The sequence below is a fragment of the Octopus sinensis genome, linkage group LG26, assembly GCF_006345805.1.
Source record: "Octopus sinensis linkage group LG26, ASM634580v1, whole genome shotgun sequence".
In the NCBI taxonomy this organism is placed as follows: Eukaryota; Metazoa; Mollusca; class Cephalopoda; order Octopoda; family Octopodidae; genus Octopus; species Octopus sinensis.
This window is the reverse complement of record NC_043022.1, coordinates 21,148,721-21,171,300: the sequence shown is the minus strand read 5'-3', so window position 1 is coordinate 21,171,300 and position 22,580 is coordinate 21,148,721. Positions and strand designations below refer to the sequence as shown.

At 38.8% G+C, this 22,580-nt stretch overlaps 1 protein-coding gene across 1 annotated transcript in view; it reads left to right on the top strand.

The window, feature by feature from the left end:
- The first annotated feature begins 18,513 nt into the window (after nucleotides 1–18,513).
- The window catches only part of LOC115224743 (ribosomal protein S6 kinase-related protein), a 52,530-nt gene continuing 48,463 nt past the window's right edge, over nucleotides 18,514–22,580 (top strand). Inside the window, exon 1 of the mRNA XM_029795634.2 lies at nucleotides 18,514–18,658. Coding sequence (XP_029651494.1) covers nucleotides 18,599–18,658 — 60 coding nt within the window. The 5' untranslated portion in view covers nucleotides 18,514–18,598. The remainder of the gene's footprint in view (nucleotides 18,659–22,580) is intronic.

Sequence of the window (22,580 nt, the reverse complement as noted above, 5' to 3'; positions counted from 1 at the left end):
GGCAGATGTCTGCACCAGACGTCTGTGTCTGATTTGGCAGAATTTTTATGGCTGGATGCCCTTCCTAACACCAACCACCCTGCAAAGTGGACAGTGCTTTTTCCATGGCACCAGCACAGGTGAGGTCAGTTTTGGCAAGGTTATTACTGTTGGATGCCCTTCCAAATGCCAACCACTTCACAGTGTGGACAGGATGCATTTTATGTGGCATCGGCACTGGCAGGGTCACCAGGCAACTTCATCATCATCATCATCATCGTTTAACGTCCGCTTTCCATGCTAGCATGGGTTGGACAGTTCAACTGGGGCCTGGGAAGCCAGAAGGCTGCACCAGGCCCAGTCTGATCTGGCAATGTTTCCACGGCTGGATGCCCTTCCTAACGCCAACCACTCCAAGAGTGTAGTGGGTGCATTTTACGTGCCACCGGCACAGGTGCCAGACGAGGCTGGCAAACAGTCACAATCGGATGGTGCTTTTTACGTGCCACCAGCACGGGGTCCAGGCAATGCTGGCAACGGCCACGATCGGATGGTGCTTTTTACGTGCCACCAGCAGGAGGCCAGTTGGGGCGGCGCTGGCAACGGCCACGTTCGGATGTTTCTCTTACGTACCACCGGCACTGGTATCACAGCTGCAATTTCCATTGATGTTGATCGATTTCGATTTTCACTTGCCTCAACAGGTCTTCACAAGTAGAGTTTTGTGTACCTGCAAGACAAAAATTCTCTGAGAGGGGAGGGGGCATTAGAGGAGAGGATCTCGTGTCAGATGATGAAAGGTTGTAGTGGTATGTGTGTATACATGCATATGAACATGATAAAGGGAGATGAACAGATAGTTGTTAGTTCAGTTCATGCTTTATATTTCAATAGCATGGCAATTTCTTTGAAGAGGAGCGGGCGTGACAGTCCTTATCAGGAAGAGCTTGGACTTACAGGAGCTAGAAGGTAGGCTGGTCGTCCTGGATGTGACCCACGTGAGTAAACAGTCCTTTAAGTTGGTAGCTGTCTATGCTCCTAACGAGCGTGGTCAATCAGGTTTTTTTCGAGACCTGGAGCACTTTCTAGTGACGTCAAAAACGGTAGTTCTTGTAGGGGGACTTTAACACTATCCTCGATGCGCGAGTAGATATGTTGGCTCAACTGATAGGAAGGGGAATCCTAGCCTCAAGAGTCTACTAGCCAGCTTTAATCTAGTTGACCGTTACAGACTGGATGAGCCGAGCGTTCCACAGTGGACGGGGAGTAACAACGACAGCTCACGCAGATCATACATAGATAGGTTATTCGTTAGGGAAAGTGATATAAAAATAATTTTAGTCGTCCACAGTTTTGTATTGCGCCTTACACGGATCACAAACGTGTGACGTGTGAGGTATATTTAGATAAATGTCATAGACAGGGACCTGGGTACTGGAAAATGAACAAGTCCATTTTGACGTGTGAAGCCTTTCGGACACGGATTAAGGAGTTAGTACAGAGGGCATTATGTGGCACCATCATTAATAATAGATGGTGACACGCCCTCAAAAGCTGTTCGGGGAGAGCGGTTCGCTTGAGCGTGGGGAGGCCTTAAAGGACTTCCTAGCGGGTGAGCCACGACTCTCGGCAGAGTGCTGTGAAGGACCAATCACTCCCATGGAGGTAAATGAGGTGTTGGCTGGATGGTCTGCCCTATGAGTTTTATCGTTGTACGCCGGACTTGTTTGGGGATATACTGACCTGCATGTATACAAACTGGCAACAGAATGGGAGAATTCCCAGTTCTGTGAGCCGGGGAGTGGTGACGCTGAGCCGAGCAAAGGGGATAGTATTATCAATTACAGGCCCATAACTCTACTTAATGTAGAGTTAAAGATTTTGGCCAAGGTGTTAGCGTAAAGGTTGATGGCTGTCGTGGAGAAACTTGTAGGGAAGGCACAGACATGCGCCATCCCAGGTAGGTCGATCCAGGATAATCACCTTAGGCTCAGGAAATTATCTGGCAAAGGTGGGGCCATGGTCCATTTAGACCAAAGTAAAGCGCTTGATAAGGTAGACCATCGGTACCTGGCGGCGGTCCTCGAAGTGGCTGGTCTTGGCCCAGGCTTTCATGGGTGGATCTCTGCTATGTACAGCAGACATCAACTCCACAGTCCAGATAAACGGTTACCTGTCTGAGGCGTTTTCAAACAAGTGCTCAGTTCATCAAGGGTGTCTCTTGTCTCTGCTTCTGTACGTGTTGGCTCTTGAGCCATTGCTGCGGAAGTAGGAGAAGTTGGGAGGCAACCCTAATGAAATCGGATGCGGTAAGTCTGTTTCTGCTTATGTGGTTGACGTCACCTTCATCATGTCCAACGAAGCACAGCAACCTTGTTAGTAACCTTCAAATTTGGTAAAAGCTATGGCTGAAAATAGATTTTTACTCCTATGCGCGGATGCCTCGGGAAAAAAAATAAGTTGACAAAACCCAGGTGGGGTGTTGATGAATGTCCTCCTAAAATTGGAATGACATGTGTGCTAATTTGTGGACTTGTATAAGTTACAATCACGTACACACACACACACACATCATGCCTTTTATAGCTACAGATATTTATCATATACTAGCAGTATCGCTCGGGTTTGTTTCGACCCTTTAGAATTGGAATTTTTGAAAAGTAAAAATGTTGCATTATGTAGTTTGTTATTCTCTTTAAGTTAACATTTTTCTGGTTGAAATACACCGAAAAATGGTGACACAGCAGTCAAAAAATCGTAAAAATAGGGATTTTCATAGAAAAAAGCACCTTTTTGATGTAAATAATTTTTGGTGTTAACATGGTCCGATTTGAATTTTTTCTTCTACGGAAGGAAGAGCAAGCCTTCTTCTATCATACTCTCAATTTTGGTCAAGTTGCGCTGCAGGGTCTCGGAGGAGATAGTGTTAGTTGAAGGCTACCAAACCTGCCATACACAGACAACTTCGGCTTTATATATATATATACATATATAAATATAAATGGGCAACACACATACACACACGTACGTACGTACACCTAATGCATGTTTTGTGCAAGCATACATGTTCATAAACAGAAATAAATGGAAAAAAAATTTTGGTAAATTTGTAGATCAACACTCGCACGATTTTCACTAAGAAAAAAAAATCGTTTTTTTTCGTGGAATCAACTACTCTGGCCTCCTAATATGCTACAAAACCCTCTTTGTGGTCCGTGAAACGGAGTGGGGTGTGGTGGAAGCCTCGGAAATTGTACCCATTTATATTGTGTAATTCACTGACAAACTGTTACCTCCCTCTTTGTTGTTAAATAAATGGATTGTCAACAAAACGCTTTTTTACTCGGCGTAAAATAAAAACAAAACTCTTTCGCACCCAAAGTAATGTGTGAGGGAGAGAGGCGGGGAGAAAGATGAACGATTTAAAATAAATATATTGTAATTGTTGTGTGAGAAAGTATATATACTCTGATTATAAAATATAGTGTCTTTCAAACACATCCTAAATTTGAAGACTATATCTCGTATTTAAGAAAAAACAAAACATTTTACATTTTATTTTTTATGAACGCTGTGACTTACTCTCACCCCCTCTCTCTCTCTCTCTCACTTTGTCTTTACCTTTTTTTTTTTTGTTAGACGCTCTCAAACCATCTCCCACACTTCCTTACACATACTTTTTCTTTACTATTTTTGTTAGACGTTGCGAAACGCTCTCTCTCCCTCACACACACATACATCAACACACAACTTCTCTCTCTCTCCCTCACACACACACTTTCGCTTGGCTATGGCTAGAAGGGACTTAACTCATGTTAGCAAACTTCAAAATAGATAAAAGCTATGGCCGAAAATAGATTTTCACCGCTATCCGCGGGTGCCTCGGGAAAAACATAAGTTGACAAAACCCAGGTAGGATGTTGACGAACGTCCTCCTAAAATTGGAGCGACATGCGTGCTAATTTGTGGATGTGCATAAATTATAATCACGTACACACACACACACATCATGCCTTTTATAGATACAGATATATATATATATATAATATATATATATATATATATAATTTTTAAATAGATCATTGGGCGCTGTCGATTGCAGACACTCGTTAGCTGATGTCGCTGTCAGGCAGAACTGCATCTGTGACGTCACCGACACGTGCGCTGTGTGTGCACATCTTTCTACATTGGCTTAGAGAAGTGATGCTACCGATGCTGGTAACTGGGAGTTATAACAATTTGTCTGAGTGCTAAAGTTGCAGCAGGAGGTGGTGGTGGTGGTGGTGGTGGTGGGGAGAAGGTATGGGGGTGGGGGTGGATGAAGAAGAAGAAGGAGAAAGAGAAGTTGGCAAAGTATAAGAGATGACGGTGGTGGCGGCGGCGACGATGCAAACGATGAAAGAGCAAGAACAAAGATGCAGTTGGTGGTGGGGATGATAATGTAGTGGTGGTAGTGGTGGTGGTTGATGTGGGTGTGGGGGTTATGGTGGTAGTGGTAATAGCAGTGGTAGTAGTATTAGTAGTAGCAGCAGCAGTGGTAATGGTGGTAGTTGTGTTGGTGGTTGTGGTGGTGGTGGTGGTAATAATAATAGTAGTAGGGTGGATGATAGCAGTAGTAGTGGTGGTGGTTGTTGATGTGGGTGTGATGGTGGTGGTAGTAGTCATCATCGTCGTATTATTATTATTATCATTATTATTATTAGTAGTAGTAGTAGTAGTAGTAGTAGTATAAGCAGCAGCAGCAGCAGTAGAAGTTAGTAATAATTACGTGTAGAAGGGGAGAACCAAACAGAATAAATATTCTTGTTTTTTTTTTATTATATATATATATTTTTATTCTTTTGGTCGTTTCAGTTATAGTACCACGGCCATACTGGGGCACCGCTTTCACGTGTTTTAATTCAATCACGTCAACCCGTGTCCGGTATCCATTATATCGGTATCTACTTATCGGAAAGCTAAGTCGCCTTTTGACGTGAAGCACACACTCTCTCACACATACACGCACGCACACACACACACACACACACACACACACACAGATACACACAAATTTCACTGAAAAGGATTAGGTTAGCCTCACAAGGTGCCATGGCGTAGGATCGAACCAGGAAACGCGCATATGCGAAGAAAACTTTTTCGCTTACCGCATTTTAATGGCACAAGAGACGAATCCTGCGGGCGTACTGGAGCACCTTCTTACATCTTTTTACTGGTTTTAGGTATTAGTCTGCGGCCATACTGGAGCACCTTCTTAAAGAATTTTTAGTCGAATGAATTGACCCTAATACCTTTTTTCTTTTTATTTTTTTTTCAAACGGTACTTATTCTGTTGGTATCTTTTGCCGAACTGCTAATGTTATGGGGACGTAAACACACCAACACCGATTGTCAAACGGTGATGGAAAACAAACACAAAAACACAAGCACACACACCTATGAAGTGGAATTGAACCAGAAAACACACACACACAAACACGCATATATACACACACAAACGAAGGGCTTCTTTCAGTTTCCATCTACCAAATCCACTGACAGGGTTTTGCCTTAAAGGGTTTTGGTCGAAAAAATTGTCCCCGGGACTTATTCTTTGAAAGCTTAGTACTTATTCTATCGATCTCTTTTGCCAAACCGCTAGTTGACGGGGATGTAAACACACCAAGATCAGTTGTCAGGCGATGGTGGGGTGGACAAACACATACACAAAAACACACACACATATGACGGGCTTCTTTCAGTTTCTGTCTACCAAATCCACTCACAACGCTTTGGTCAGCCCAAGGCTATAGTAGAAGATATTTGGCCAAGGTGCCATGCAGTGGGACTGAACCTGCAAACATGTGGTTGGGAAGCAAGCCGCTTGTCTTCACAGGCAACTCGCCTTGCAGAGGTAACTGCTGGGGCTCATGAGGGCGCTTGGCTGTTCCAGCGCATCAGCCTCGCCATCACCCGTGCAACGCTGCAAGCGTACTGGCGTGTCTCAATAGCCAGCTGAAGGCGTCGAGCTGGCAGAAACGTTAGCACGCCGGGCGAAATGCTTAGCGGTATTTCGACTGCCGTTACGTTCTGGGTTCAAATTCCGCCGAGGTCGACTTTGCCTTTCATCTTTTCGGGGTCGATAAATTAACTACCAGTTACGCACTGGGGTCAATCTAATCGACTTGATCGGTTTGTCTGTCCTTGTTTGTCCCCTCTATGTTTAGCCCCTTGTGGGTAGTAAAGAAATGGGTATTTCACCTGTCGCAACGCTGTGAGTTCAAATTCCGCCGAGGTCGACTTTGCCTTTCATCCTTTCTGGGTCGATTAAATAAGTACCAGTTACGCACTGGGGTCGATATAATCGACTTAATCCGTTTGTCTGTCCTTGTTTGTCCCCTCTGTGTTTAGCCCCTTGCGGTCGATAAAGAATTAGATATAGCCATCGGTGAGGTTTCCCGGCGCCGCCAACTTTTCAACCCAAGGTGCTGAATGTTTTTTTTTTTTTGTTACTCTCTTTTACTTGTTTCAGTCATTTGACTGCGGCCATGCTGGAGTACCGCCTTTAGTCGAGCAAATCGACCCCGGAACTTATTCTTTGTAAGCCCAGTACTTATTCTATCGGTCTCTTTTGCCGATCCGCTAAGTAACAGGGACGTAAACACACCAGCATCGGTTGTCAAGCAATGCTAGGGAGACAAACACAGACACACAAACACACACACATACACACATAAATATCTATATACATATATACGACGGGCTTCTTTCAGTTTCCGTCTACCAAATCCACTCACAAGGCTTTGGTCGGCCCAAGGCTATAGTAGAAGACACTTGCCCAAGATTCCACGCAGTGGGACTGAACCCGGAACCATGTGGTTGGTTAGCAAGCTACTTACCACACAGCCACTGTTGTCTCTTTTTTTCTTATTTTTTCTTTTTAATATTTTTAATTGTGTTCCCTGTTTTGTCCAGTTTTCTAGCTTGATTTTAGAAAACGGTAAACACTGTGAAGGCAATAAAAGTGTTTACTACGCCTGTGCATATTCAGGAAAATAAAACTTTTAGTCCGTTAAAGCATACTAGCACTATGACCCGGCAACGCCTGGTCATAGTGCTAGTGCATGCATACATCATCATCATCATCATTGTTCGACCGTGGTCGAGACAATAGAATTTACCATGCTACGCCAGACTTCACGGTCCATCATAGCATTACGGAGGTCCTGCTGTTGGATGCCTGTATCCCTGGAGATTACATCAGGGTAGGAGAGTGTGCGCCATCTGGTATCGCGAGCAGATGGCTTCCAGAGGAGAAGAGTAGAAATTGCCTCGTTTTCAGCTCTACAACAATGTCCAGCAAACTGGACTCTCCTACCTTTCACAAGAGATGACACAGGTGGTAGTTCCCATATATTTGCATTTTGGTTGGATGGCGCTTCCACGAGAGTATTGTCCAAATCTCCGACCTATCACATACAGCTAGCTGGCATTCAATTGGCGTATCAAGTTTCGGGCATTTTGATCGGGTTTTGGATAGAAAATTCACAAAAAAGTCACTTCTATTGATTTTTTAATGATTTTGCAGGGTGACTGGGGAAATGTAAAGATGTGCATGACCACCTTTGGACGGTTTTGAATGACCATAGAAAGTGCGAGCTCTCTAACTGAAAAATTGTGGATTTGTATAAAGGACACACACGCAGACATTTTGCCATTTATATATAGAGAGATAATATAGGCCCCACTTGGCATGTAGGACCGAGGGCGACATTTCGAGACATTTTTTGTTCTTGGTTTTGAAAAAAACCAAGCGCCTTGTATCGATTTAAGTTTTTGGCACAACTTTGCCTTTCATCCTTTAGAGATCGATAAAATAAGTACCAGCTGAACATTGTGATCGATGTAAACGACTTAATAACTTTTAGGAAAATGTATATCTTTCAATGAAATTTTACAGAAACACCTTTCAAACCGCATAGATTACGATTATAAAGAAATTTGTGGAAAAAATTAATTGTTATCGCCATATTAATATGGCAATCTTATAGACATAAGACTAAAGCTGTCGTTGATTAGCTCCATGAGGCCATCGCCTTAAGCTAGCTATTTGATACACAAACTGTATCCATTATAACCTTCGAACAAGGGAGGTCAGCCGCTTCACACTGCCAGTCAGACAGCTACAGACGCGTTTCAGGGTATTTGTGTATCAAATAGCTAGCTTAAGGCGATGGCCTCATGGAGCTAATCAACGACAGCTTTAGTCTTATGTCTATAAGATTGCCATATTAATATGGCGATAACAATTAATTTCCAGTAACGCTGCCGTAATCTCTTTTAGAGAGACTTAGTAATTTTAATATTTCTATTATTGTGGAAAAAATGTTTTCCTGAAAGTTATGAGGGAAAAAATCAGATCGTGTGAATTTTCCGAAAGTCCTCTCACCCCCACCCCGTTCGTTTGCGCAAATTTTTGTTTCCATATCCATTTTCTACAAGTTTTTGTAAGCCTATTAGACTGTTTTATTTCTTTCGTTTTGGTGACCGAGCGTTAAATTAGATCCTGAAAGTTATGAGGGGCAAAAATGGATTGTGTGAAATATCCGAGAGTCTTCCCCCACTTCGGAAAACATTTCCCCCACATATTTCTTTATAATCGTAATGTATGCTGTCTGAAAGATATTTCTGTAAAATTTCGAGTAAAGACATCCATTTTCATGAAAGTTATGACAGCAAATAGAGACTCGGACATTGCTCAGAAAATAATTTTCGTTTTTCATCTCGTATATAGAACGCACTTGGGATTTTGACCTTTAAATTTGGGGGGGGGGGAATGCGGATTATACTCGAGGATTTACGGTATCTGGTTTTCTTCAGCTGATGCGAAATGTCAAGTCCTATCCCCACCAGAACAACCACAATAATTAAAGTTTAATCACAATAATTAAACAATAAAATCAAAAACGGCCGTTTGACACGAGTTATTTCCCTTAGACCGTAACAAGATTTGATTTCTCGCTTCAAATGTCAGAGTTTTTGACTCTTTTACTTGTTTCAGTCATTTGACTGTGGCCATGCTGGAGCAACGCCTTTAGTCGAGCAAATCGACCTCAGGACTTATTCTTTGTAAGCCTAGTACTTACTCTATCGGTCTTCTTTTGCCGATTTGTTTTAATTCTTTCCATCCGTTATTTAAATTAATTCGACGAATATTTTAATTATAATGTTTTATGAGGGAGAGGGGGTAATTTGTGAGCTTATTCTTCTTCTACAACTTTTTGTTTATCGTTTTTGAAATTTGAATAAGTTTTACCCCTTTTCAGATATAATAATAATAGAGTAAATGGGGGGGGGGGAATAAAACGAACGAATTTATCTGACAACCTACGACTGCAAAAAATTTTGGTGAATTTTATACGAGTTATTTCCCTTTAACTATAAACTTATTCGGTTGGCTTCGTAAATTATTGCGCGCGCAAACACACATACACACACTAAGCTCTGTATACAATAATTTCTTTCGTAATTTTTCATATATGTATATACGTATGCTCACGCAAATATATTTGTAGAAACACACACACACATACATATATATATTTGTACATAAATACACACACACACACGCACATATATACCTGCACTTGTGAAAGGTAGGGGAGTCCACTTTGCTGGACATTGTTGTAGAGCTGAAAAAGAGGTAATTTCTACTCTTCTCCTCTGGAAGCCATCTACTCGCAATACCAGAGGGCGCACACCCTCCTACCCTGATGTAATCTCCAGGGATACAGGCATCCAGCAACAGGACCTCCGTAATGCCATGATGGACCGTGAAGTCTGGCATAGCATGGTAAATTCCATTGTCTCAACCACGGTCGAACAATGATGATAATGATACCTGGACTTACACACACTCACACACACACACACACGCACGCACGCATATATACACATACACATACAATGGCGGCGAGCTGGCAGAATCGTTAGCACGCCGGGCGAAATGCTTAGCGGTATTTCGTCTGCGTTACGTTGTGAGTTCAAATTCCGCCGAGGTCGACTTTGCCTTTCATCCTTTCGGGGTCGATAAATTAAGTACCAGTTACGCACTGGGGTCGATGTAATCGACTTAATCCCTTTGTCTGTCCTTGTTTGTCCCCTCTATGTTTAGCCCCTTGTGGGTAATAAAGAAATAGGTATTTCGTCTGCGTTACGTTGTGAGTTCAAATTCCGCCGAGGTCGACTTTGCCTTTCATCCTTTCGGGGTCGATAAATTAAGTACCAGTTACGCACTGGGGTCGATGTAATCGACATAATACCTATGTCTGTCCTTGTTTGTCCCCTCTATGTTTAGCCCCTTGTGGGTAATAAAGAAATAGGTATTTCGTCTGCGTTACGTTGTGAGTTCAAATTCCGCCGAGGTCGACTTTGCCTTTCATCCTTTCGGGGTCGATAAATTAAGTACCAGTTACGCACTGGGGTCGATGTAATCGACATAATACCTATGTCTGTCCTTGTTTGTCCCCTCTATGTTTAGCCCCTTGTGGGTAATAAAGAAATAGGTATTTCGTCTGCGTTACGTTGTGAGTTCAAATTCCGCCGAGGTCGACTTTGCCTTTCATCCTTTCGGGGTCGATAAATTAAGTACCAGTTACGCACTGGGGTCGATGTAATCGACTTAATCCCTTTGTCTGTCCTTGTTTGTCCCCTCTATGTTTAGCCCCTTGTGGGTAATAAAGAAATAGGTATTTCGTCTGCGTTACGTTGTGAGTTCAAATTCCGCCGAGGTCGACTTTGCCTTTCATCCTTTCGGGGTCGATAAATTAAGTACCAGTTACGCACTGGGGTCGATGTAATCGACTTAATCCCTTTGTCTGTCCTTGTTTGTCCCCTTCATGTTTAGCCCCTTGTGGGTAATAAAGATATATATATACACATACACGCTTACATCCAAACACATCCACTCACACTTAGTTTCTCACACACATATTCACTCAGATACTCTGACGTTTCTTACGATAAACAGTAATATATATAATCTACACACATAACGTAAACACATCACCATCGGTTATCAAGCGATGTTCGGGGGGACAAATACAGACACACACACACATATATATATATATATTACTCTTTACTCTTAACTCTTTTACTTGTTTCAGTCATTTGACTGCGGCCATGCTGGAGCACCGCCTTTAATCGAGAAACTCGACCCCGGGACTTATTCTTTGTAAGCCCAGTACTTATTCTATCGGTCTTTTTTGCCGAACCGCTAAATGACGGGGACGTAAACACACCAGCATCGGTTGTCAAGCAATGTTAGAGGGACAAACACAGACACACACACGCATATATATACATATATACGACGGGCTTCTTTCAGTTTCCGTCTACCAAATCTACTCAAAAGGATTTTGTCGGCCCGAGGCTATAGTAGAAGACACTTGCCCAAGGTGGCACGCAGTGGGAATGAACCTGGAACCATGTGGTTCATAAGCAAGCTACTTACCACACAGCCAGCTCACCGCCTTTAATATTGCTGTGAAGTTTTGGCACAAGGCCAGCACTTTCCGGGAAAGGGGCGGGTGGTGGATTGCGACGACCCCAGTTTTGCAACTGCTACTTATTTTATCGATTCCGAAAAGAGATGAAAGGCAAAGTCGACCTCGGCGGAATTTGAACTCAGAACATAAAGACGGGCGATAAATAAATTTAATCGAGAAAGCTAAAACCTCAATATCCAAAGACTGTAGTCTTTCGGTATTGGTACACATCATTCATGCACACAACCGTCGCTCCTGGCATAGATAAAAAAAGGTCTAGGCTGGAAAAGAGGGTGAACGACGAAGTCTCCTCACACCGACGTTGTGCAAACCAGTGATTTCCAAAGTGGGCGGCATTGACCCCTGGGGGCAGTGGAAAGTTCTAAGGGGGTTCGAAGAAAAGGTGGGCGATAATGAGGAAGCAATTCATATAAAAATTGGGGCGATAATGGGGTAGTGATTCATGTAAACAACAAAATAATGGGTTCGTTAGGTTAAGTTCTATTTGTAAAATAGGGTTGCTTTGAATTTGCTTCATAAAGAAGTCTGGGATCTTTTCGGTTTGACCGGCAGTTTTTTCTAGCGGTGTCATGTGAAATCGTCACCCATAATTATGACCCTAGTATCGATCTATTGCATTTCAATCTGTTTTAGGGTTAGGGTTAGGGTTATCTTTTTTTCTTCAGAAATGTAAATAAATCCAATCTGTTTCTTAAACGAGGGACATATTCATACGGCACAGAATGTTTTTTTTACCTCAATGGACGTAATTGATTAGTTGAAATTGCAGAAGTTGAAGAAAAAAACAACAAATATCTTACAAACTATAGAATTTTCTCAATAAAGCCAAGAGAAAAAGATGTTTTATAAAAACATTCTACCAGTATACGAAGTTTAAAATTTTTTAGTTACGTAGAAATTATGTTAAAAACTGCCGTTCAAACCGAAAAGATCCGAGGTCTGTGTTTGTGAAGGTTAGTTGGGATGGGGGCGTTAGGAATGGGGCCCGGATGTCACAGGGGCGACAGCCTGAAAAGGTTTACCCCAAAGATTTGTACCATGAAAGAAACATGTACCCAGGTATTAGTATATAGTGAGAGGCGGTATGAATGAATTCAAAGCTGACTATCACGATGCGTGAAGGAGGCGTAACTTCGGTATAAGTACCGGTGTAAGTACCAGATACATTTCAAGAAAGTGTTTTGTTTTTTTATATATATATGGGGGGTTAGGGTTAGGAGTGGGAGAAAAGGGTTTCTGTTATCTTCAGAAATGTAAACAAAGTCACGTGTATACTTATACCGAAGGATCGCCGTGAAGGAAATAAGAAGGGAAAGAAAAGTCAAAGAGAGAAGGGGGGGGGGAAATGGAAAGGAGTCAAGGTCAGTACAGCGTCTGAAGGTTAAGGCCAAGTCGTACCGTAAATTCAGCAGAGGGGAGGAGAAAGAAAAGGAGGAAAGAAATGAATCAAGACAGAGAGAGAGAGATAAAGAGGAGGGAAAGAGGTAAATAAACAAGTAAAGAAATGAAATGAAAAATAAAGAAAGAAAAAGGTAGAAAGAGAGAGAGAGAGAGAGAGAGAGAGAAATGAAGAAAGAAAACAAAGAGAAAAAAAGCAAAGAAGCAAACGTAAAGAGACGAGAGAAATAAGGAATGAAAAACAACAAAAACAAAAACAGAAATGAATAAAGACAGAAAGAAAGAAAGAAGTAAATGAACAATGCGGGAAAGAGAAAGAGAAAGAGGCGAAGATGTAAATAAAGAGAGAAGAGAGAGAGAGAGAGAAATGAAAAGGAGGAGAAAAGCGAATGAAAACAGGAAAGAAAAAGATAAGTGAATAAAAGCAAAAAGAAGAGAGTGAGAAAAAAAGTTTAAAAAGAAGAGAAAAAAGAAGGGCGTAACTTCGGTATAGGTACCGGAAGTAGCGGAACATTGCAAGAAAGTGTTTTTTTTTTATATATATATGGGGGGTTAGGGTTAGGGTTTGTGTTAGGGCTAGGTTTGTGTTAGGGTTAGGGGTGGGAGAAAAGGGTTTCTGTTATCTTCAGAAATGTAAACAAAGTCACGTGTGTACTTATACCGAAGGATCGCCCAGAAACCCTTTTCTCCCACCCCTAACCCTAACCCTACCACAAACCCTAGCCCTAACACAAACCCTAACCCAAACCCTAGCCCTAACACAAACCCTAATCCAAACCCTAACCCAAACCCCATATATATAAAAAAAAACAACACTTTCTTGAAATGTATCCGCTACTTCCGGTACCTATACCGAAGTTACGCCGGTGTTATCTTCAGAAATGTAAACAAAGCCACTTACGGTACCTATACCGAAGGATCGCCACAATGAATAAATAACTAAAAAGACGGCGAGATGACGAAGTAAACAAGAAGAGGAGGAAGAAAGGGATAAAAGAATGAAAGAAAAAAGAGAGTAGAAAGAAACCCGAAGCCTGTAAGAACTTATGTCTGAAGCTGACTCAGTAGAATGCTCGTTTCGGTGAGTTTGTCGTAGGTTTTGTGTGACGAAGGCTTTAAATACTTCCAGAAATAAATGGTGAGTGTTCTCTTTTTATTTAGAATGACTAAGATAGGTAATGATGTAAAAGAGGAATGCTTTAAACGTCTTTGACCTTATGACTAAGATAGGTAATGATCTCTTGTGAAAGGTAGGAGAGTCCAATTTGCTGGACATTGTTGTAGAGCTGAAAAAGAGGTAATTTCTACTCTTCTCCTCTGGAAGCCATCTGCTCGCAATACCAGAGGGCGCACACTCTCCTACCCTGATGTAATCTCCAGGGATACAAGCATCCAGCAACAGGACCTCCGTAATGCTATGATGGACCGTGAAGTCTGGCGTAGCATGGTAAATTCCATTGTCTCGACCACGGTCAAACGATGATGATGAATGATGTCGAAGAGGAATGCTTTAAACGTCCTTGACCTTCAGTACGAATCAGAGACGTCTTTGAGACGATCCTTCGGCAATATACTCTTTTACTTGTTTCAGTCATTTGACTGCGGCCATGCTGGAGCACCGCCTTTTAGTCGAGCAAGTCGACCCCAGGACTTATTCTTTGTAAGCCTTAAACTTATTGTATCGGTCTTCTTTTGCCGAACCGCTAATGTTACGGTGATGTAAACACACCAGCATCAACCAAATATGAGCCATTTTGTTGCACAATGCATCTCCATCTTTCCTTTAACTTGAAAATACCCTCTTCCCCAGAATTGAGGTGGTTTCATGGCAAAGAATTCATCAAGCTATCTTTTTACGTCATCCAAGGAATTGAAATCTTTACCATTAAGACTATTCTGCAGAGACCTGAATAAGTGGAAATCCGGGGGGTGGCATACATACGTAGGTATGCCTGTAAAAACAATTACTCTTTCACTTGTGGCCGTGTTGGAGCACCACCTTTAGTCGAGCAAATCGTCCCCAGGACTTATTCTTTGTGAGACTAGTACTTATTCTATCGGTCTCTTTTGCCGAACCACTAGGTTATGGGGACATAAACACACCAGCATCGATTGTCAAGCGATGTTGGGGGACAAACAAACACACACGCACATATACATACATACTACATACATACATACATACATACATACATACATACATACATACATACATACATACATACATACATACATACGACGGGCTTCTTTCAGTTTCCGTCAACCAAATCCCCTCACAAGACTTTGGTCAGCCCGAGGCTATAATTAGTAGAAGTCACTTGCCCAAGGTGCCACGCAGTGGGACTGAACCCGGAACCATGTGGTTGGTAAGGAAGCTACTTACCACAATTAATAAATTAATCTATATCTATTGAATCTCTCCATTTTCAAACTATATATATATATATATATATATATATATATATATATATATATATTATATATACATACAAGATAAGAAAATGGAGACATACATCTAAATCAAATATCAATTATCAGATAATACTCAATCACATACTTATTAAACCACCACATAAGAGACTGTAGGGTTAAACATAAAAAAGCAGAACAAATCAGTGTACATAGGGAATGTACATAAAAAAGTGTACATAAAAGAGTAATGTTGTATATATATATATATATATATATATATATATACGTTATTTAAAAGCAGCAGAAATTCAACAAAACTCGTTCGTCGGACAGTTTTGTCAAAATTTTAAACTTCTGTTGATTTTTTGCTGCTTTTAAATAAAGCATATTACTCTACCCCTGGTATTTGAGTACTCTTTATTTCCACCTTGTTTCACATTTATGTGTTGGAGAATGTTACGAGTCTCTTACAAGGACCATCGTAATGGGTGTTACAAGTAGGTAGAAAATGACTGCGACAAAGCATAGTGCAAAACAAAAGTTCGTCTATCATGGCCATATTCGAAGAAGCAGAGGAAAGCATTATCATGGAAGTAAGAGTAGAAAACAATTGCAGCGTGGAAGGTGTTTGTAAGCCATTTAAGAAACACACAAAAGCCGTTCGATTCACTTCAACATTTAAGTTTAATTTGTCAAAATATTTTCGTCGCTTTAAGACAAGGCAAACAAATAATACAGTGAACGGACAATATCCAGCGCTGTTTGGACAAGAGGTAGTCGGAGAACTTGTAATTAATCGAGAAGACTTTTCGCTCTTATATCATTAATTTCATTAATTGTTAATACCCTAATGTACTATCACCAATACACTTGCAAACATAATATACATCACAAAGCTTAACGGTCAAAGGGAAAGAACTTTGTAGATACTTTATAAGAGTTATTTCCCTTGCATCGCTATCTAATAGATTGACTCTATGTCTGTTTCTGTCTGTCTTTCTCTCTCTCTCTCAGCTTTTAGATTAAAAAAATTAATATCACCAAATTAAATATATTAACGACAATAATCCTTTCTATACTATAGGAGAAAGATTTTAAATTTTGGAGGAAGGGGCAAGTCGATTACATCGACCCCAGTACTCAAAAGATAATAATAATAATAATAATAATAATAATAATGTGCCTGGTGTACCCTTATCAGACGGGTAGTCATGATGGGTATACTGGGCTTCGTATATTTTACCCCAGTGTCACTTTGATGGCATGCACTGTTCTCTCATTTAATAATAATAATAATAATAATAGGCGCAGGAGTGGCTGTGTGGTAAGTAGCTTGTTTACCAACCACATGGTTCCGGGTTCAGTCCCACTGTGTGTCATCTTGGGCAAGTGTTTTCTGCTATAGCCCCGGACCGACCAATGCCTTGTAAGTGAATTTGGTAGACGGAAACTGAAAGAAGCCTGTCGTATATAAGTATATATATATATATATATATATATATATATATATATATATATATATGTGTGTGTGTGTGTGTGTGTGTGTGTGTATTTGTGTCTGTGTTTGTCCCCCTAGCATTGCTTGACAACCGATGCTGGTGTGTTTACTTCCCCGTCACTTAGCGGTTTTGCAAAAAGACCGATAGAATAAGTACTGGGCTTACAAAAAGAATAAGTCCCGGGGTCGATTTGCTCGACTAAAAGGTGGTGCTCCAGCATGGCCGCAGTCAAATGACTGAAACAAGTAAAAGAGTAAAAAAGAGTAATAATAATAATAATAATGATAATAATAATAATATATTATATGTGTGTGTCTGTGTGTGTGTGGAAGGCTCAATGGCCCAGTGGTTAGGGCAGCGGACTCGCGGTCGTAGGAGCGCGGTTTCGATTCCCGGACAGGGCGTTGTTAGTGTTTATTGAGCGAAAACACCTAAAAGCTCCGCGAGGCTCCGGCAGGGGATGGTGGTGATCCCTGCTGTAATCCTTCACCACTCTTTCTTCTGTTGGCCTGCTCGCTTAGCGATAAGACCAGCGATAAGATTAATTAATTGCATAGGAACACGCAGAAAAATCGCATAGGAGACGTGGACATGTTCCTCCTCCTTCGGTTTTCGTCTACAGATCGTAACAATTTCGCGCGCGCGCGTATGTGTGTGTGTGTATGTGGTGGTGGTGGGGTTACAGTATAGAAATTTAGAAACTTCGAAAGACGTGGACTAATTCGTTTTAACGTTGGCACTCGAAGTAGATATGGATAATAGCGTGTAAGTATTAAATTTTTAAAAATGCCCCTTTGTATAGAAAAAAAGGCGAAGACTGCTTATGAGTTTCGAACCCACTTGTTGTGGGATTGTGTATTTTTTTGTGTGTAGATATTTGTAAATGTATATATATATACACTTTTAAGCGCTGTGGTTTTACTGGGATCTCCCTTTTAAGTAGAAAGAATAGCCATAACTCTTTGACTGCTATTTCTAAATTCGGTGTGTGGTGAGGCAAATCGTTGCTAAACCCTTAATTACTTAGTATTACTATATATATATCTGTGAGTGTGCATCTGTATATTTATATATCTGTATATATATATGAATTAATTATTTTATCAATATTCTTAAATTTATATGGCAGGTATGACTATCTTCTTTTTTTAAAAAATTTCTCTAATGTTTCATTTAAAAATGTTTGGGTCTTTTGATTGGTTAAAATTGCCGAAATGCTCGAAATTAAAGGCGAAATATGTTACAACATATAGAATTTTCTCAATAAAGCTAAGAAAAAATAATGTTTTATAAACACATTCTACCAGTATACGAAGTTTATAGAATTTTCTCAATAAAGCCAAGAAAAAATAATGTTTTATAAACACACTCTACCAGTATACGAAGTTTATAGAATTTTCTCAATAAAGCCAAGAAAAAATAATGTTTTATAAACACATTCTACCAGTATACGAAGTTTATAGAATTTTCTCAATAAAGCCAAGAAAAAATAATGTTTTATAAACACATTCTAGCAATATACGAAGTTTAAAAGTGTTTAGTTAACTAGAAACTGTGTTGAAAACTGCCTAATGCTTATCTCCATTTAAACTCTTATAATTTTACATCAACAAAGCGACATGTATTTCGTTTCGTTAATTCGTTTCGCTATTCCTATTTTTTGACTGCACCTTCAGCTCATTGTGATGGTTTGCTTTACCTTTGACGATGAGAAACTTTCATAATGGCGTGGCGCCTTGTTTATTTGAATTCCAATAGAAAATGGGAAATAACCAGAACAAACCAAAATTGAGAAAATCTCAATCAGTACCAGACACACAGGTAAAAAAAATTACCACGTTTATAATTGCTATTTTGCTTTTCTTTTTTCACAATGAAACGAAGTCAGTATCATCTCCCCCCCATCCTTCCACAGCAATTAACCTACCTGTTGGTTGTTAATTACCTGGACGTATAACAAACTTAATATATTACTTAACGGATATATAAACTGTTATTATTAATACAAAAACGTTAATTACAATCACTAGTACCTTTTAAAGTGAAATAATGGGGAGAATTTCCTGAATTAAGACTTATGACTGAAGGATTTGCCTTCTTAATTGCCTTACCCAAAGTAATTCAGAACTTACAAACAACAATTAGCAATTGTTATTTCTCTTCTTTTTATGCTCTTTCTATTTCTCTTCCGTACATTCTTTCCTCTTCTATCTTTCTCTCCTATACACAAACAGGTATGTTATTTAATGACATGAAACACACATGTATTACACAGGTATTTATCATCTGAATATCTATATCTATCTATCTATCTATATATATATATATATATATATATATATATATATATATATATATATATAATACACACACTCATAGGAATATATATATATAGTTACGAAAACTTATTCAGAACATAAACATTTGCTTTAATATTGGTAAAAGTATTTGAGAAAGGTTTACAAAACTATATTTAAGTACTAAAATAATAATAATAATGAAATTATTGTATACAGTGCTCAGGTGCACCACCAACCACTTGGCTCGATTTATCATCGTGCACTTATTTTCTTTTTAAAATGTTTGTTTCTTTGTGTATATTATCCACAAACACATTCACACACAAATATACAAATCAAGGTAGAGTTTGAGGTTGTTTTTTTTTTTAAATGCGGTCCCTCGATATGCTGGAAATAGCAGCTTGCTCTCTCTAATCGCACCTTATTGATTATGTGGCGGGCTCGGGGAAGCAGGTGGGAATAGGTGCTGGGGAAATATGCATGAGGTAACGTTTATGTTGGATATAAAAATAAAATAAGACGACTGGAACCGCTTCAATCTTCAGTTTGATCGATCGGGGGTTCTTAAGCTAAACAACAACACATCCAGATGCTTTTGTGTGTTTATGTATGTACACACACACATATAAGAATATATATATATATATATATATATATATATATATATATAATATATATATATATATATATATAGATAGATACAAAAACTTATTTAGAAGATAAACACCTGTACAAGCGTATAGATATTTCAAAATGTATATTGATAAATTTACTTTTACATGGAGTATAAAAAGTATATCGTTGTACATGTGTATTTATCCTCTGAATATATATATATATATATATATATATATGATACACACACACACATATAGGGATATATATATATATATATAGTTACGAAAACTTATTCAGAACATAAACACTTGTACAAGCATATAAATTTACTTTTACACGGTGTATAAAAAGGATATCGTTGTACACATGTATTTATCTTCTGTATGTATGTATAATATATATAATACACATACACATATCGGGATATATATATATGTATATATATATATTATATATATATATATATATATAGTTACAAAAACTTATTTAGAAGATAGACACCTGTACAAGCATATAGATATTTCAAAATGTATATTGATAAATTTACTTTTACATGGGGCATAAAAAGTATATCGTTGTACATATATATATATATATATATATATATATATATATATATACATATAATACACACACACATATAGGGATATATGTAGTTACAAAAACTTATTCAGAAGATAACACCTGTACAAGCATATAGATACGGTGTATAAAAAGTATAAAATGGAGGGGATCAATAGGTGGTTCATCAACTTTTAGACATTATATTATGTTAACTTATTTATTTATTTACTAAACTGACAATTACAATAATATACATACATGTATAACATATTATGCTTTACATATAAGATATAAAATATATTAATATATTAGAATAACCAGTAACTATTACAAAATAACATACATGAATATAAATTGACAGAGAGTGCGTGTATGTAGGTATAGGACAATCCTCAAATACAACAATATATATCGTTTACGACATAGGAATTTTAAAATTTCGTATAAACGTGAAATAATTCGTTGCAAAAAGTGTAGAACTCGAAGTACATAAACTTTTTCTATTTAAAAGGATTTTAAAACTAGTATTTACATATTACTTAAAGCATTCTACCTGTGGTGCACCTGAGCACTGTATACAATAATTTCATTCTTATTTTTATTACAGTTTAAAACGATGATAAATGCTTCTTTGTTTATCTCCGAGTATGAGTAACACTGGCGGTTTCCTCGTATTATTTACATTTTCTTACTACTAGTCACTCGCACCATGACCGCAGTCTAACGACAGAAACCAATTGAATTATATTAATTAATTAAAAATAATAAGCCGCTAACCTTTATGAACTTTGTATATTTATTAAAAAGAAAAGATACCTGTATTTCTAACACTATGAATGGGTGAGGGTATCTTAGGGGAGCAGGGTCACACATGTAATATATAGTGAGTTTTTAAAATATAACCCTTAATTGGGGTTACCCTTATAACTCGACAAAAACATCCTCAGGGTTGTTTAAGGATAAAAAAATAGACTCTCTCTCTCTCTCTCTATATATATATATATATATATATATTTATATTAAGGGCATTACTATACATAAATGCCTGACGCTAGGAGGGACTCTTAAAGTCAAAACTACCATGATAAAAGCATTGTACATGAGGCATTTATGTATAGTAATGCCTTTAATATAAATAAATTTAAAGGGAATAATTCATAAATTTTCCCTTATGAGGTTTTTCATGCTAACAACTTGATAAATTCTTATAAAGACTTTATTCTATTTTTAAATTATATATATATATATTTGTGTGTGTGTGGAGGTAAATAATATACACACCACCCGTTTTTTGGCGTAACTCTAATCCCTAATTCTAATCCTAAACCTAACCCTAAACACCGGGTGTGCGTATTCTTTACCTTCACCATGGCGACTGAAGAAGGGTTTTTTTCCTTGTGTTATTTGTCCTGTACTCTATTTTTTTGTTGTTTAAGAAAAATGTCCAGTTCCTTGGGTTTGTGTCTATGTTTTCGTTTCTCATTGTGTTCGACGTCCCTTTGGTGTCCTGTACTCATATATGCGTGTATATATACATGTAGAGGTAGGTACGTACATATATGTATATATATATGCATATGTTTTATTTATTAATATATTATATATATATATATATATATATATATATCATGTCTTCTTAGCCCCAACGCTGTATTTTGTTCAACCGTTCATCCTCGTCCATTGCCCTAAGTCACCCTCTGTGTCGTTTTGTTTCCTTTTGTTTGCACTCGTCCCTAATTCTACACAAGAAAACTTTTCTACGGGCATTGCCAATTGGGAAGCACTTAGTCTTATTGTTAAAGGTGCAAAACTGAACAGTACCAATTAGTCGATAACTGACAAAGAATTTTGGACATTCCGTATACGCTACGTCACTTGTTTATACATTTTTCATTTATCAAGTAATGGAATGCAACACACAAAATTTATATATATATATATATACATATTATACTATATAAAATATATGATAAATATATATATATATATATATTTCTTATCCCTACACCTTGATAGTATGCCCTGGCACATTGCCACTATTTCTCTCATTGTCTTTCACTCTTGTTTTCTGTTATTCTTGATCTCTCCCTCCCTCCCAACTCTCTCCTCTACAGCAAGACACCTGTTTTTTGTCCTTCTGTCATACTCTAATCTCTCGTCATCATCACCTGGCACGAAGCCACTGCCTCCAGTACTCCACCCTCTCAAAAGATCTTTGTCTTGCAAGTTACATGGTGACCTCACTGGTGCTGTTGCCACAT